General features: G+C 35.0%; 1 protein-coding gene across 2 annotated transcripts in view; it reads right to left on the bottom strand.

Annotated features, from left to right (window-relative positions):
• SLK (STE20 like kinase) overlaps positions 1-16,866 on the bottom strand; it is a 61,086-nt gene that overhangs the window by 21,525 nt on the left and 22,695 nt on the right. For both annotated transcript variants that reach the window (XM_007964030.3, XM_007964031.3), the window contains exons 3-11: positions 15,199-15,247; positions 14,724-14,873; positions 8,893-8,965; positions 8,552-8,746; positions 7,912-7,993; positions 6,288-6,416; positions 4,292-5,650; positions 2,156-2,286; positions 1,813-1,936 (exon numbers count right to left, since the gene is read on the bottom strand). In XM_007964030.3, coding sequence (XP_007962221.3) covers positions 1,813-1,936; positions 2,156-2,286; positions 4,292-5,650; positions 6,288-6,416; positions 7,912-7,993; positions 8,552-8,746; positions 8,893-8,965; positions 14,724-14,873; positions 15,199-15,247 — 2,292 coding nt within the window. The remainder of the gene's footprint in view (positions 1-1,812; positions 1,937-2,155; positions 2,287-4,291; positions 5,651-6,287; positions 6,417-7,911; positions 7,994-8,551; positions 8,747-8,892; positions 8,966-14,723; positions 14,874-15,198; positions 15,248-16,866) is intronic.

Below are 16,866 nucleotides of genomic sequence, written 5' to 3'. Positions count from 1 at the left end.
CCCAAAATACTGGTATTACAGGCATGAACCACTGTGCCTGGTCTTTTTTTTTTTTTCTTTTCCTTTTCTGTTGTTTGTTTGTTTTCTTTTCTTTTTGAGACAGGATCTCCCTCTGTCACCCAGGCTGGAGTGCAGTGGTGCAATCTCTGCTCTCTACAACCTCTGCCTCCCAGATTCAAATGATTCTCATGCCTCAGCCTCCTGAGTAGATGGAATTACATACGTTTTCTGTATTTTTAGTAGAGACAGGGTTTTACCATGTTTGCCAGGCTGGTCTCGAACTCCTGGCCTCAAGTGATCTGCCCACGTCGGCCTCCCAAAGTGCCAGGATTACAGGTGTAAGGCACTGCGCCCGACCCAAAATTTGTTTTCTATTATACTAGTTGAATGTTCAAAGTTTTTAAATTATCCAGAAGAATAGCCAATTGTTGTGAAGTAGTAAAGCAAATTAGAAAAATTTCAATATCCAATAAAATTTTTGATAAATCAAAGGGCTTATTTGAAGTCTACTTTAATAAAATAATACTATTAATAATATTATTAATAATAAGATTACTTGTCATTTTCAGATTTCCACATTAAGATTCTTACAATAAACATCTTATTCTATTGGAATAGATCTTTTGGAATTATAAATCTACGCTTTCAACAAGACTCCTGTTTATATAATACTCAGTAACACTGTTTTTGAATACAGGTATAGTTACTTATTTGTAATGTATATTTTCTTTTTTAAAAAATTGAAAAGTAAAACATTTTAGAAAGTATGGTGGGGTAGAAATACAGATTTTATAAGGTTTTGGAAAACAATATAAGTACTATAAAAATACTCAATGAGAACAAAAGTTCATTATTTTCTTAGGAAATCTCAGTTATGATCCAGCTCATGTAATCAACAATCCACAGTTCACACACAAAAAAGTTTTTTTTTTTTTTTTTGAGACGGAGTCCCACTCTGTCGCCCAGGATGGAGTGCAGTGGTGCAATCTCGGCTCACTGCAAGCTCCGCCTCCCGGGTTCACGCCATTCTCCTGCCTCAGCCTCCCAAGTAGCTGGGACTACAGGCGCCCTCCACCTCACCCGGCTAATTACACAAAACAATCTTTATCAATTAAAATTACAAGTCAACACAAGGACTATATTCAAAACATGAGTACTATAACATTTCAAATGATACTTTTTCTAACCTACATTAAGGCAGATAGTCAACATAAATTACAAAAATTTTATATTACATTATTAATTCCTTTTCCAACTTTGGACACAAGGCAAAAACTGAAGGACTCAGTGACAGCTACCTGGGACTAGTAACCACTATTTCCTCTAGCAGTAGGAAAAAGAGATGTGCAGGCTTAACTGTAGAAGCCACAGAATAAAGCACATTTTTTAAAAGCCCCTGAGGAGTCCTACTGCTCAGCTAGGTTTGAAGGCAACTGCTCTAAACTGGCTTAAAATCTTGGATTCCAAATCTGAAAGATCGAATTAGAGCACTGAAAAATTATCCAGCAATAGGCAAATCTAGGAACATTGTTCACTGACTTCATGATTTTAAGTTTTCATGAGAGAAAAATAAAACATCACACCATAAACAGCTTGAGGTAGACTAGGACAGAAAATCCTTTCAAGAAAAAAGAATAAATCAATAAAAGGCATCCAGAACACCAAAATGATAAAAATGCCAGAAATAAATCACAAAGCTAGAGAAATCTGGCAATCAGAGATCAAGTTCTGTAACCTTTTTTTTTTTTTAAATGCACTAAATGTCATTATTAACACAAAAGGGTATAAAATGGTATAAAAATCAGACTTTACCATCATTTCCTGCTCAAAGCGCCGGAAAATTTGTTCTCGTTGTTGCTGCAGTTTGCTATTGAGCTGTTGTTGGGCTCTCTGCTCTTCTTTCTGAAGAAATCTTAATTCCCGAAGTTCCTGACGTCTGACAAAATTTAATGGTGATGACACAGAAGACAGTAAAAATTATACTTCTGAAATACTTTTTTTTTTAAGCTCTAAAAATTTTCTTTCAAGTGCAACAATAGTAAAAGAATAATAAAAAATTAGCCAATAATTTACCTTTGTTTCTCTACTCTTCTGACTTTTCAGAGACTGAAAAGAAGTCACAAACCAGTTTTTATTACGTTGTTTCTCTACTCACCTAAGAAACCGCAATTCTTCAGTTTTGGAATCACTATCTGTAACTATCTTTGACGTTGTTACACTCACTTCTACACCATCAACAATAAATTTGCGTGTTTTCTTCAATGTTTTCTTTTGTCTTCTTGTTTCCTGAGAGAGATTTTATTTTAGTTAGGCTTTGTACAGGGAATACTGGAGATAGGAAACATTTTCTTCTTCTTTTAACATTTCTTTCTTTCTTAAGACAAAACAACTGAACAGCCAGGCAGACTACACATAGAAAGTATAAATATAAAGCAACAGACTCATCTGTGGAACCAGTTATAACACCTTAAACGTCATCTGACTTACACGTCTTCACAGATGAAATCAAATTTTTTCAAAGTATGCATTTTCATCATGTTCACATATAGCTTTTATGACACATTATAATTAGGCACGAGTAATCATGAGCAATTCACATAATCAGTAGAACTTTCATATGTTCTCTTTTTTTCATCTTTTCACTTTGTAGCTTCTCAGATATCTCTGCTTTTTCACTGACAAAACAATTAAAAATGAACTTGTGTGGCTCATCTCTTAAAAAAATCTAGATTGACAGGTCTGGGGGTAGCTGGAAATCTATTTTTTTGAAAAAGCTCTCCAGTAATTTTTAAACACTGCCAGCACTGGGAATCAAAATCTACTTAATCAGTAACAATAATATCAACAGCCCCTCCCTCCATCTCAAGGCCAGAGATACATGTATGATTTAGGGTTACTACAAAGACAGTGCCTCCACTGCATCCCAAAAGTACCAGATTTGGTTGCTAGCTATGGCCTAAAATTCTTTATCAAGACTAAACTCTTCATTTCTCAATTGGTATCCAAAAACATTTAAATGCGAACAGAAATAACAGACATATGACTCCTACAAATACATTTTGGTAAACAAATTAAGTGTTCAGGGCAGATACTTACTGGGTTTTGATATAGAAGAAAGAGTTAGAAGGCAGAAGGAGCAAAAATGGAATGTGAAAATACTAAACTCAAAATGCATCCGATTTTTAAATATTTTCTCTTTGGCACCTTCCAATCACCTTTCTGCATCCTCTCCTCTTACTGTTCTCTTCTCCAGGGTTCCAGGATCCTCATGCTCTTCTTCCTGAGTCCAGGACTACAGTATCCTGCCCAGGATTCCTCTAAAATCTAAAGATGGCACACTCCAAAAAATACACCTACCTACACCTTAACCTCCAAACTTCACATTTCTTCAGCTCCTACTAAAAGTTCAATAATTAATATATCCTTCATTCTTATACAAGTTATTTGTATTTTAAAAAGAGGCTATTAAGTCAGTGAATGAATTTCAGAGTGGTGGTTATTTCAGTCAGTGAAAGAAAGTAAACTGAAAAAAGAAGAATACATGTAACCATTTGGGGCAGATAGGCAGACTGATCACTCATGCCCTGGAGATCCATCTAAGTCACTTTTCCTAGGTTGTTCCTGCTTTTCTGTCTTCTCTTCTGCTACTATCAACCCAGAGGGTCTAAGAAGTATTTTCCAAGGGGTGGCCCATGGATCACCTGCATCAGAATTCTGTGGGATCTTTTGTTACAAATACTGATTCTTGGGACCCATTCCAGACTTCTACATAGCCCCTAGTAACCCCTAATCACACTAAGATTTGAGAATTACACTCAAAGCTCCACATGTTCTGGGCTGTAGTGTTTGTTTTGTTTTCCCCACAATGGTTCTCATGGCAGTAGCAATATCTGTGACTGCATGGGCCAATGGTAAATCAAGGATTGTTTATACCCTAAATGTGCTTAAAAAGAGATCATTCTTTCAATTTCTAATTCTCTCATATATTGTTGATTCTTGCTAATGTTGCATCTAGATATGTCCAATAAAAGAACCTAATCACACCAAGCAACCATATTATACTGTTTATCTGCATCAGATTTGCAAAAATAGGTAGATCCTACCACAAAATTTAAAGATTACATCCAGAATCTCCTTGGTTCTTTTAACTGCTTTCATAGGCTGTAAGAATTTATATGGTTAATACTACATTGATTTAATGCTGTTTTATTTTCAAGACATCAATTTCACATAAACTCTGAATTGAGAAAATGACAAAGCAAATTTCAAACAATGACTCATGCACACTTACTTGTAAAGATATTGATCCACTGTCTTTAGTTTTACTTAGGAAGCTAGAGATGGATAAATTCAAGTCAATGCTGCTAGTATCAGCAGTAGAACCAGTGCCTGAATCAGTATCATTTTCCTTTGGATTCTCAGATTCTGGTGGCAGAATAGTTTCAGTTTTTGATAAAGAACCTATTTCTTCTTTATTTTCTCCACCGTCAGAGTTGATATTAATACTGGGTATTAGAACGGGCTGAGGTTCACTGGGCTGTGAAACTGCAGTGACTTCAGGCTCTGTTTTAATTGACACTGGAATTTCTTTTTTCTCTTTATCTATCTGAGTAGTGACTTTAGAAGCATCCTGGACTTCACTTACTAAAGCCTTTTGGTCAGTATCAGCTACCACACTTCTGACTTCCATTTCTTCAGTGACACTTGACTCAGTAATTGCTTCAACTTCAGTTGTTCCTGGTTCCTCATTGATGTCCATTATGTTCTCTGAACTGTTTATTACCTGTTCCTTATTTTTACCTTCTTCTATTTCATTCATTTCAACTATTTCTTTAATAGGAACTTCCTTAGTACCACCAGCCTCAGGACCCACCATGGGCTTATCAATTAATTTCTGGCCTACTTCGACCACTTCTTTCCCATCATTACTCTGCGTATCCTCAGCACTGTCTTCATCTGCTTTCTGAGCCACATCTGCTGCCTCATATGTTCCTATCACATCACTTATATTGCTGATCACATCTTTTTGAGTTTTGTCGTCTTCCCCCAATTTCTCTTGGGTGTCTTCCTTTGGAAGCCCAACTTCACTATCAACTGCCTGAATATTTGCCTCTTTTTCTCCAGTCTCTTGAGAAACTAAATCTACTGTTGGCAAAATAGTATCTTTAATTTCTTCAGATTTTGTAAGCCTATTTTCAAACATCTGTTGCTTTTCCTGATCCTTTTCTTCCTCAGATTTCAGATTACGTCCAATATTTGTTTCTAAGGTTATCATTATATTATTCTCTTTTCCTTCACTGACTGAATTAATGTCCACAGTTTCTTGGTCTTCTGTGTCAGGCAGATTTTCAAGCTTGGGCCTCTTCTCCTCTCTCTCATTCTCCTTGATTACTGCTGTTCTGTCATGGAGTTCAGTCATTGCTTCTAACTGATCATCAGTAACATGTTCACTAACATCCTCCGCAGCCTTTTCAGGTTCATCAGTGGTGGGTTTTTCATTATGAATTTTGCTGTTGAGTTTATCTTCAGAGTTATTACGTTCTGTTTTTTCTGAGACAGATTCCAAAATACAAGCATTTTGTGAAAGTTTATCTTCTTCAGAGCTGGCGATACTAAGGTCAGAAGATGCACGCTTACTTGCAGGTATTGGCTAAAAAAGATTTAATATATTTTTAGTGTTAAAACATGACCCTAAGAGTGACCAAAACAATGTTTACAGACATACAATGATTTAAGATCTTTATTCAGTGAATGTTGCTGAATTTAAAGAATTAACTTTAAATTATTAAAGTTAATTCTTCTCATAAGAAATATAACAAAAATGGGCCAGCTGCAGTGTCGCACACCTGTAATACCAGCACTTTGGGAGGCCGAGGAGGGCGGATCACTTGAGGTCAGGAGTTCGAGACTAGCCCAGCCAACATGGTGAAACCCCATCTCTACTAAAAATACAAAAATTAGCTGGACATGGTGGCACACACCTGTAGTCCCAGCTACTCGGGAGGCTGAGGCAAGAGAATCACTTGAAACCGGGAGGCAGCAGTTGTGGTGACCACTGCACTCCAACCTGGGTGACACAGCGAGGCTCCATCTCAAAAAAAAAAAAAAAAAAAAAAAAAGGAAATGTAACAAAAATGTGCAGCAAGGAGCAACCTTGCTACTAATCTTCAGGTCTAAATTTAAAGATTTTGTATTGCCAACCATCAATCCTTACATACAGGTACAACTACACCTCAAAATCCAACTCTAAAAATTAACTAAATGAAATTTCTTTCCTAAATACTGACCAGAGAATTTTCTGTTTCCTCCTCTTCATCTTCCTCTTTGCCATCTTCAACTTCTTCTGTTACTTCAGCCTTTGCCTCTGCAATCAATTCTCGGATGGGTTTGTTGGAATCAACAGTAACAAAAGGATGCTGTTGAACATTAAAAACAGCATACTCAACAACTGGAATACTACTAAATTAAGTTTCAAACACACACAACACACATTCTTATGTGGTAAAATTACGAACATGTGGGCAGGAAAACGACAGACAACTTCAGATAATGCTACATCTGAGAAAGAAAGAGGGGAGGGGGGTTGAGCAAAAGCAGGGACTGCCTAGAACTGCATCTGTACATTTTTAAGAATCTGAAGCAAATTTGTCAAAAATGATAAGAATTGTTATATCTGGGTAGTAGGTATATGTACTTTCTGTACGTTTGAAAATTTCATTATCAAAAATTTTAACTGAAATTTAAAGCAAACTTCAGGTCACTAAATTATTACTTCCTTTTTTTTTTTTTTTTTTTGAGACAGAGTCTCACTCTATCACTCAGGCTAGAGTACGGTGGCACGATTTTGGCTGACTGCAATCTCCATCTTCCAGGTTCAAGCAATTCTCCTGCCTCAGCCTCCCGAGTAGGTAAGATTACAGGCATGCACTACCATGCCCAGCTGATTTTTGTATTTTTAGTAGAGACAGGGTTTCACTATATTGGCCAGGCTGGTCTGGAACTCGTGACCTCAGGCGATGCACCCGCCTCAGCCTCCCAAAGTGCTGGGATTACAGGCATGAGCCACTACACCTGGCCTCATTATTACTTCTTAAAAAGTATCCACCTCTATAAAGCCTATCAAAGCCTCAAAATTATAAAAATCTTTAGAGTTCTGTTAAAAGTATCTACAAACACCTGTATTCTTGACATGGTTCTAAAATTCTTGAGACTAAGAAGACATTTTATTCATCTTTGTATACTCAACATTTAACAGTGTCTGTCACAGACTAAGGGCTTCAAGTGTGGGGTAACAAAATAATAGAAAGTGTGTTTCAGGGGTATACTTGCTGCACACAACAAAGCAATTTTTTCCTGCTTTACCCCCAGATAAATACGTCAACCTAAAACACTATGATGGAGTTACATAATAACTCAGCCTAACAGCAACTGCCTCAAGATTTGTCATTTTATTTGTCCACCTATAAAATTAATAGACAAATTTTTATTTAATATGTTACAAGTAGTCCTTCTATAAAGCAAAATTAAATTTACCCAACCACTTTAGCAACATTTTTTTTAAGTCAACAATATTTACTATTTACCCTCACTGTAAGACATTTTTTAATTAATTAGTTCACAGCCCCTGTCCCCAAGGAGCTTGCTTTCTAGTAATTGGAGAGACATAATGGAAATAACTACCAAAATGAAAAGAACAATTAAACTGAATCAAAAAAGCACAGGAGGCATAACGTTTAAGCTAAATGCCTGTTGGTAACAGCAGCGTTTATTTTGTAAAGCAAATGCTAACTATTGCCATTTTGACTCTCCACAGGAAAACTTAAGTGGAAAGAAAGCACACTGAATATGAAATTATATTCTTACAGAGATGTTAACATAATTATATTATTTGCTGTTGTCATACTCTTTTACCTGTAGTAGCTGAGAGGTAGTCCACCTAGCATCCACATTCTTTTCTAAGCATTTCTTCAGAAAGTCCTTAAAATTTGAAGACCTTTAAAATAAATTTTAACAGTAACATTCTATTTTACTTTCTTGTTAATCAAATCAAACAAAACTCTTTGATAAGTTATGCTTAAGTTTCATTATGTATGTAATAGTATTAATTCAACATTTAAAAAACTAGTTAATGAGACTATTAAGATTTTATAAAACTTATTCATTTGTAAATAGATGTTAGACATATATGTAAGTAGGTACATAATCACTGAGACATAGCCATATACTCACAAGTATGCCAAAAAGCACAAAATTTCTAATAAATTTCACAAATATAGATCAATCTATATGCCTCACTTCCTCATAGTACAGAAAATACCTTTCTCATGCAAAACTCAAATCACTCATATTTTCAGATATATGGGAAAAGTGAGCTCGAAGATTTTTAATGGTCCTTAAGAGAAATATACCAAAAATCACTTTTCTAATTCATATAATCTTCGTACCATGTACCCAATTTTAAATACTCTCGGAAAACTGTGAGAATGTAACATCAAGTTTTGCTTCCTAATATCGTTTGTTTCTTATTAAGCTTTTTAAATAATATTTTTACCATCTTGATGGCTGTGCTAATGTAGGTGGCTCAGATTTTGCTATTTTTAGCAGCACTCGCATTGGATTTAATTCATGATGAGGTGGTTCTATCTCAGCCATTTCTATTAAAGTGATACCGAGGGACCAAACATCAGCTTTGTAGTCATAGGGTCTGTCCTTAGATGTTTCACACATGACTACTTCAGGAGCCATCCTATGAAGACAGATAATTAAAAGTTAACATGTTTAATAACAGTGATTGCAAACCACATGGTATAATCAATTATGTGGACAAAATTAATGAGTTATTATAACTGCTGACATGACTAATACTATAAATTCATAAAACTGAATACATACCAATATGGTGTACCAATAAAGGAATCTCTTCTTTGAATTGTCCTCGTGTTTTTAGCTGATACTCCAAAATCCGCTTGAAATAATCACATAAAAGCATTAATGAGAACTTTTAAGCATTGTTCATTGTATTCAATGGGGAGAAAAAGCATTTTAAGACTTTAATAAGGCCAATCTTATAATAAAAAGTAAAACAGAAAGAAAAAAATGTCTCTCCCATCTTAATCTTGACCATCTCTTTCACCATCCACCAAAAAAACCTGCTAAAGATCCCATTATCAATACATTTAATACCACCATGTCTTCAGATGACAAATCCTTCAAAATTGAAAATAAAAAATGGTAACTCTAAAAGCAGACCAGTCTATCCACTTCAAAACAAATGCCAACTAGTGCTATGTGGCACAATTAAATTAAGAGTCATTAACATTTTTTCTATAGTGTGACAAATAGAAATTAAACTAAAGCAACCTTTATGACAGTGTATGTCTTGCTAACTTCCTCATAAAATGATATTGCCAAGAAAAAACTGGGAACCTTATGTTTTCTGATTTAAATTATACAGAACAGTAACATTACAGCTTTTTCAGTTGTTAATCCCACCTTTTCAGCTTGGAGTTCAGACAACATTAATAGCAACATAAAATTGCTATTGTTGCATGATTTATCTCATGCCATAAATGCACAAATTTTTAAGTTTCACATTTGACGCCACAATTCTCAAAGTTGAATACCAAAAATTCAGTATTTGATGCTCATGCCTAGCACAGAGTATACACTCAATAAATGGTAGCTACTATTAGCCATATTCACAATTCTAACCTTTGTTGTTTTTGTTGTAGAACTCTTAAAGGTCATGCAATTCTGCCTGAATTACTTTTATCTATTATATGGTTCTTAGGGATAAGATTGTTCTATATATCTGTGTTGCAGAAATGGAAGGTTCTCTGGATGTATTTGTAAATTAATAAAACAGAAATTACAAATACTTTGTCAACTAACTAAATATTATTTTAGAATTCCTAAACCTCCAGTATTTTTTAAGGTACACATTATTTTACACAAGTTTGTCCCTATATTCAAATAAAATTTCAATATATTTACAAAAAGAAATGCCCCCAAAATTGATCAAAACTATAACATCCTATTTCAAATTAAGCTAGGAGACTTTTAAAAATGATGAAAAACAGGCCGGGCATGGTGGCGCATGCCTATAATCTCAGCACTTTGGGAGGCCAAGGTGGGCGGATTACGAGGTCAGGAGATGGAGACCATCCTGGCTAACATGGTGAAACCCCCTCTCTACTAAAAAAATACAAAAAAATTAGCCGGGCGTGGTGGCGGGCGCCTGTAGTCCCAGCTACTCGGGAGGCTGAGGCAGGACAATGGCATGAACCCGGGAGGCGGAGCTTGCAGTGAGCCAAGATTGCACCACTGCACTCCAGTCTGGGCGACAGAGCAAGACTTCGTTTCAAAAAAAAAAAAAAAAAATGATGAAACAAAAGAGCCATGTAAGTCAGAATTAGAAAAATTCTGAAAGGTGACAGAACTCAAGAAAAAAATTTTAAATTAAGAAAAATATCACTTTAGAAACAAAGGCTAAACTAGGGAAAGCAAGAGCAAATAATACAACAAATTCATACCCATTACCACTTCACACCCAGTAGGATGGCTATTATTTTTTAAAAAGCATAAAAAAAAAAGTGTTGACAAGCATGTGGAGAAACTGGAAGCCTTGCACATTTCTGTTAGAAATGTAAAATGGTGCAGTTGTTATGCAGAACAGCATGGCGGTCCCTCAAAAAAATTAAACAGAATTACCATATGATTCAGTAATTCCACTTCTGGGTGCATACTCAAAAGAATTAAAAGCAGGGAGTAGGACAGACATTTGTACACCAACATTCATAGCAGTATTATTCACGACAGCCAAAAAGTGAAAGCAACCCAAGTGCCCACTGATGGATGAATGGATAAACAAAATGTGTTATATACATTCAATGGCATATTATTCAGTCTCAAAAGGGGAAGACATTGTGAAATATGCTACGATATGGATGAACCTTGAGAACATTATGGTAAGTAAAATACGCCAGCCACAAAAGGACAAATGTTGTATGATTCCACATACATATATACCTAGAGTGGTCAAAATCATAGAAACTGAAAGCAGAATGGTGGTTGCCAGAAGCCAGGAGGAGTGGAAAATGAGGACTAAGTGTTTAATGGGTATGGACTTCAACTGCTGCCAGATGAAAAGAGGTATGGAGATAGGTGATGGTAATGGTTGTATAATAATGGGAATGTACTTAATACCACAGAAATATACACTTAAAAATGATCAAAAAGGTAAATTTTATGTTGTGTATATTTTCCTACAATAAAAAACAAAGCAAGCTAAAAAAGGACTTGAGAAAAAGTTACCAGCATGGACAATAGGCAAAGACCCAACAAACAAACAATAAACGTCTCTAAAGAAGCAAGTCAATGCAAGGGAACGGAACAAATGCTCAGATCTGTAACTCCAGAAAACCTTCCTGGGGGTGCAGGGGGAGGGGAAGAAAGCACTTGAATATTATAAGACCATAATATTTATTAGAAAAGACTGGTCAAACTACCGGTCTTAAAAAAAAAAAAAGTTTTAGCATCTAAGCAAAAAGAGCACACGACTTACAATGGAGAAGAAATTCAGATTATCAGACTTTTCAACAGCAACACTTCATGACTGAAGAAAACAAAGTAACATATTTCAGATGCTGAAGGAAAGAAATGTGTGCCAAAGATCTGTTATCCAGCAAAACTAACCTTGAAGTATAATGGTACAACTGTTATCACTATGTAAGAATTCAGAAAGCCCTTTCAGAGGAATCTACCAAAAGCTGAGCTTCAGATAACCAACATGACCAAAGACACATCAACATAAGGAGTGGTGGTGAGCATTAAATACAGAAATGAGAGTTAAAATGAATTATGAGGTATCCTAAACCTATCAATGTCCTTGAGAACCAGAACTCTCAATATAGAAGAAAGGAGATGCACGTGTATTACAGAAGTTAGATTTTAAAAACCTTTATCCCGAATTTGAATAGGAAATATATATGAACTCATGAGGGGTCTAGCTCTGTCCTTTGAAAAGTCCTAGAACAATGGCCTATATAGAAAACTGTAAGCATCTCTTACACCAGACTGTGGTCCTGAAATCTCTTACACCAGATTGTGGTCTTAAAAGAAACCAGGGCTTCTCGAAGAAATGGCTGACTAGCAGGGTGCAGTGGCTCACACCTATAATTCTAGCCCTTTGGGAGGCTGAGGAGGGCAGATCACTTCAGGCCAGGAGTTCCAGACCAGCCTAGTCAACATGGTGAAACCTTATGTCTATGAAAAAACAAAAATTAGCTGGGCATGGTGGTACATGCCTGTAATCCTAGCTACTCAGGAGGCTGAGGCACGAGAATCCCTTGAACCCAGGAGGTGCGGGTTGCAGTGAGCTGAGATCAGCCACTGCACTCCAACCTGGGCAACAGAGTGAGACTCTGTCTCAAAAAAAAAAAAGGAAAAAAGAAATGGTTAATTACAGGTCTGACACAGAAAATACACAGATGAGCCCGAAACATCTCAGAACTGTCAAGTGGGCTATCAAAGATTACTAGTCCTGTTAAGAAGATTAACAAGCTGACACGAAGAAGACCCCACTGACTAAAGATGGAACGTGAGCTTCAATAAGAATAAAAACTGCAATGGATTTGAAACCCACCAAATAAAACTAAATCCACAAACAAACAATATTTTTTAAAACATTGGTCATCAATTGAGGATAAGAGAGAGCCAAGTCGTTATCTTCATTACTGACTTTATAATGAATGAAAATAATGAAATAATTGGTGTTTATATCAAAATCAAAAATAATGAAAATAAAATGATGGAATTCGTTTTGCAACCCCAAAAGACAGATGTGTAGGCATTAAGCCTCAATAGCTGCAACATCAAAAAGGGGCACAAAGCAGACACGGTGTGCCTCCCAGTGAAAGAATGCAAAACCACCTGTAAGTCTTGCCAAAGGATCAGGCTTGAGAATGATCAAGCCTTTGGATTCATCTGCCACACTGAAGGCAATACAGAGAGGAACCTCAATCATCAGGAGTATGCAATAGCAAAATGTAGTTTGAGGGAAACACTACAGGCCAAATAGCCCAGGTTCCATGGATCAGTGTTTCTTTCATTATTAGCCCCTCTAAGGAGTCATTTTAAACATTGTTTTCAAGTCGCCCCTCCTCCCATAAAATTTTAATGCCACAGATACATGTTATATTTCTTCACCTACTGGGGCCTTTGGAAGGTCACAAACCATTGTAATGTATAAGGGTTTTTTTGCCCCTAAAGGACTAATTTTAGCCCCCATGTGGGTGATATTGCCCTCATCCCCCCATTACACATGCCATAATATAAATAAAAGAAAGGAATGGGGGAAGGCCTGTAAGTTAAGAGACTTCAAAAACCCAAGTTTTATATCGGCAAGTTTAAACCCTAACATCTAGAGATGAATATTAGGTGACTGAGCCATAAAGAAACACAAGGAAGGAAATAATATAAAAGTCAGGATGAAATGTGGAGAAGAGAAGGGCAGTGGCTGAGATGGGCATACAGAAGAGCTTCTGGGGTACCTGCCGAAGTTCTACTTTTTGATCTAGGTAGTGACTACAAAGCTATGTCTACAAAGTACTAAAGTTAAGCTACACAATTTCTGGTGTGGTTTTCTATATCTGTATTTATTTCGCAATCAAAAGATTAAAATTCACTTTGGGAGGCCCAAGGCAGGAGATCACTTGCACCCAGGAATTCAAGACCAGTCTGGTCAACAGAGCAAGACCTCATCTCTACACAAAAATTTTAAAACTTAGCCAGGCCTGGTGGTGCATGTCTGCAGTTCCAGCTATTAGGGAGGATAAGGTGGAAGGATTCCTGGAGCCCAGGGGTTCAAGGCTGCAGTAAGCTATGATCACATCACTGCACTCCAGCCTAAGCAACAGAGCAAGACTCCATTAAAAATAAAAATTAAAAAGAATAAAATTTAGTACACCATCTGTTTAAATGTCTTGACAAAATAAAGTGAAAGGACTATAGTCATTGGTATCAACTTGGCTTTTGAATATATTTTGTCCTTTGAATAGCCTTTCAAAATATACAAATTCGGACTTCATCTCTAGACTTTTTAAAAAATTCCTATCTTGGGTAAATTTAAAGAGGGCTATAACTTCCATAAAACCTGTATCTAATTCTTCTTATGAAGGTAACATTTCTTCCCTCAGTATAAAGAGTAAAATTAAAAATTCTAGTCCTTATATTTAGGTATTCTCTTCAGAACTAAGATTACTTTGTTAGTTTAGTCAATGTACCATATCAATAAAATAGAATAGAAAACTAAACATAGGGGAAGAACCTCACTTGACGTGAGCTTTGGAAATAAAGAAAAAAACTGAGTTAGCAGCTTTACATACTATATTATGTTCTAAACATAAAACATTTACAAGTATTAAGTCTACATACAAAAATTTAAGGGTACAAACTTGAAACCGGTCTTTAAAAAGCTTGCCTTTTTGAAAATAAAAATTCATTCTTTCTTATCTTCTTTTTAAAACATTGAATTAGGTGCTGATATTTTGGAATTATAGAAAAATGAGTATTTATCCAAGAAAGTGTTTTTTAAAAACTAGAATGGAGTTAGTTCTCCATGTTTCACATATTTAAGTAGTAATAAAACCACATTAAGTCACATACATAAAGATGGGAAATTTCAGAGTAAAAATTCAAATGTTTTATTTAAGTGAATAACTTACCCAATTTGATATCTCCATCTAAGGTAAAGAGAATGTTGCCAGCCTTTAGATCTCTGTGGATGATCTTATTATCATGTAAGTAGTTCAATGCATCTAAAGTTTGTTTGCAAACTACTTGTATTTGGGACTCAGTTAATGGTCTCTCAAGTTCTATAAGGAGAAAGTAAAAAAAAAATCTGCTTTTTATGCAGTGAAAACGTATTAGCAGGCTATACGCCTTTCTGTATGTATCATCACTGTCAAAGATCATATGCAGTGAATTTATTTTAGAAGAACTAAATATCTACAAAGATTACTTTCTTGACACGCTCAACATTTCATTTTAGAATTTTACTATAATTATCCAAGAATATAAAAACATAATTGAGTTGATTTAACTTACTGAACTTCACTCAATACTTATATATTTGAATATATTTATATATGTTTGAAATTCTTTAATCTTATTAAGTATAAAGAACAAAAAGGTATTTACCAAGCATCACAGCATCTACTGCTCCACCTGCACAAAATTCAATGAGGATCTGCATGCAAAAAAAAAAAACAAAAACAAAAGTGTGTGTCTAAAACTACACTGAGTTTTGAGTTTCAGTATTTTTTCTTCAGCTTAGCAAAAAAGATAAAGAAATAGCTATCAAATAATCTGGGTTACGGAAACGATATACTAAACGAAGATTTTGTCAAAAGAGTTACAAATCTCAAACAATACACATTTGAGAAAGCTCATCGTGAAAGTATGGGCATTTTTGTTCATTGACATGTTTAGTGTCCTTGCTTCTCTAAAATTACCAGGTACAGAATTTTCATTTGGTATAGTATTGCATAGCCATTTGGTCACCAATGAAAGATTTTATTACTTATATTTTTAAAGGCAACTTGTGCTTTAAGTGAACAAATATACATTTGTTAAACTGTACTAAATAGGAATAAATCCTGAAAATATTTATACAGAGACTTCTTTTAGCTAAAAAAAAAAAAAAAAAACAGAATACATACATACAAAAGCTTCAGATCCTAGCTCAATTATTTTACCTGCTGATAGGTGACTATCTTGACTTCCCTGGTAAGATATAACACCATGTACCTTTCCTTCTTAACCCTTACCACAGTTGTAATTTTATATTTATTGTGATTATTTGATTAATTAACATTTAGGTCTCCCACTAAACTTCCCCTCACAGTTGTCTAAATTTTTATTGTGCAATAGTCCCAAGTAAAGGTCTTATCTGTTTATTAACTAGTCTAGGCGTTCATTTGCATTATAAACTTTGGAAACACTCTGCCACAGCCCTGAACAATAATTTCAGAAAACACCACATTAATAATAACTATAATTTTAAAAAATAACATATTTTTAACTAATTAGGTAGCTTCCTGCCTTTTTTACCTCAGCATAATGCTTTACTTTTTTTTTTACAGGTGCCTGCCAATTAGAAATTGTTTTCAAATTCATTACATTATTCAGAAAATAATTTGAGAGGTAGATCATTACTCATCCTACAGATGAGTAAACAGACTCATAAAAGTTAACTGACTTATCCAAGTTCCGTAAGTGGCAGCACTAGGATAAAACAATATAGACCTTTAGGCATCCAGTCAGGTATTCCTTATACTACTTACTCTTCTCTCTCATAAAACTTTGCTTCTTCCTTCAGAAAGAAAGACTGAAGCTCCATTTTAAAAAGTCCCTCTTGATTAAACTAATGTTGGTACGGAACAAGTGATTGACAGATTATTACAATGAATATGAAAGTTTTATTTCTATATCTACTTGTGCCTTAATATTTTCTGAAAATGAATTTATACATACAGCTTTAGCCATCACATCATGCACTAAAGTTGAACCTGATAATATGATAAATATTTAACATTTCTAGTATTTTACAGTTTATTATAAGATTTACGAAAAGTTTAGGATAAAAAATTATAAACAATTTCTAAGAGAAACTTTTAAAACTTTGAAATGATTAAATTTAAATTATAAACAAGGACATCTAATTTCATATTTTAGTAAATTTATTATTCTTAACCAAATGTTTCCACCCGGATTCAATGTCAAACAATCACGACGAAATTGTACAATCTGAAACATAAATCTGAACATCTGTTGAAGCTGAGAAAAACTTTGTTATTACTCTCTTAT

Source organism: Chlorocebus sabaeus, chromosome 9, assembly GCF_047675955.1.
Source record: "Chlorocebus sabaeus isolate Y175 chromosome 9, mChlSab1.0.hap1, whole genome shotgun sequence".
NCBI classification, from domain to species: Eukaryota; Metazoa; Chordata; class Mammalia; order Primates; family Cercopithecidae; genus Chlorocebus; species Chlorocebus sabaeus.
Note: the sequence above shows the minus strand (reverse complement) of the source record. Positions and strands in the feature narration are given on the sequence as shown.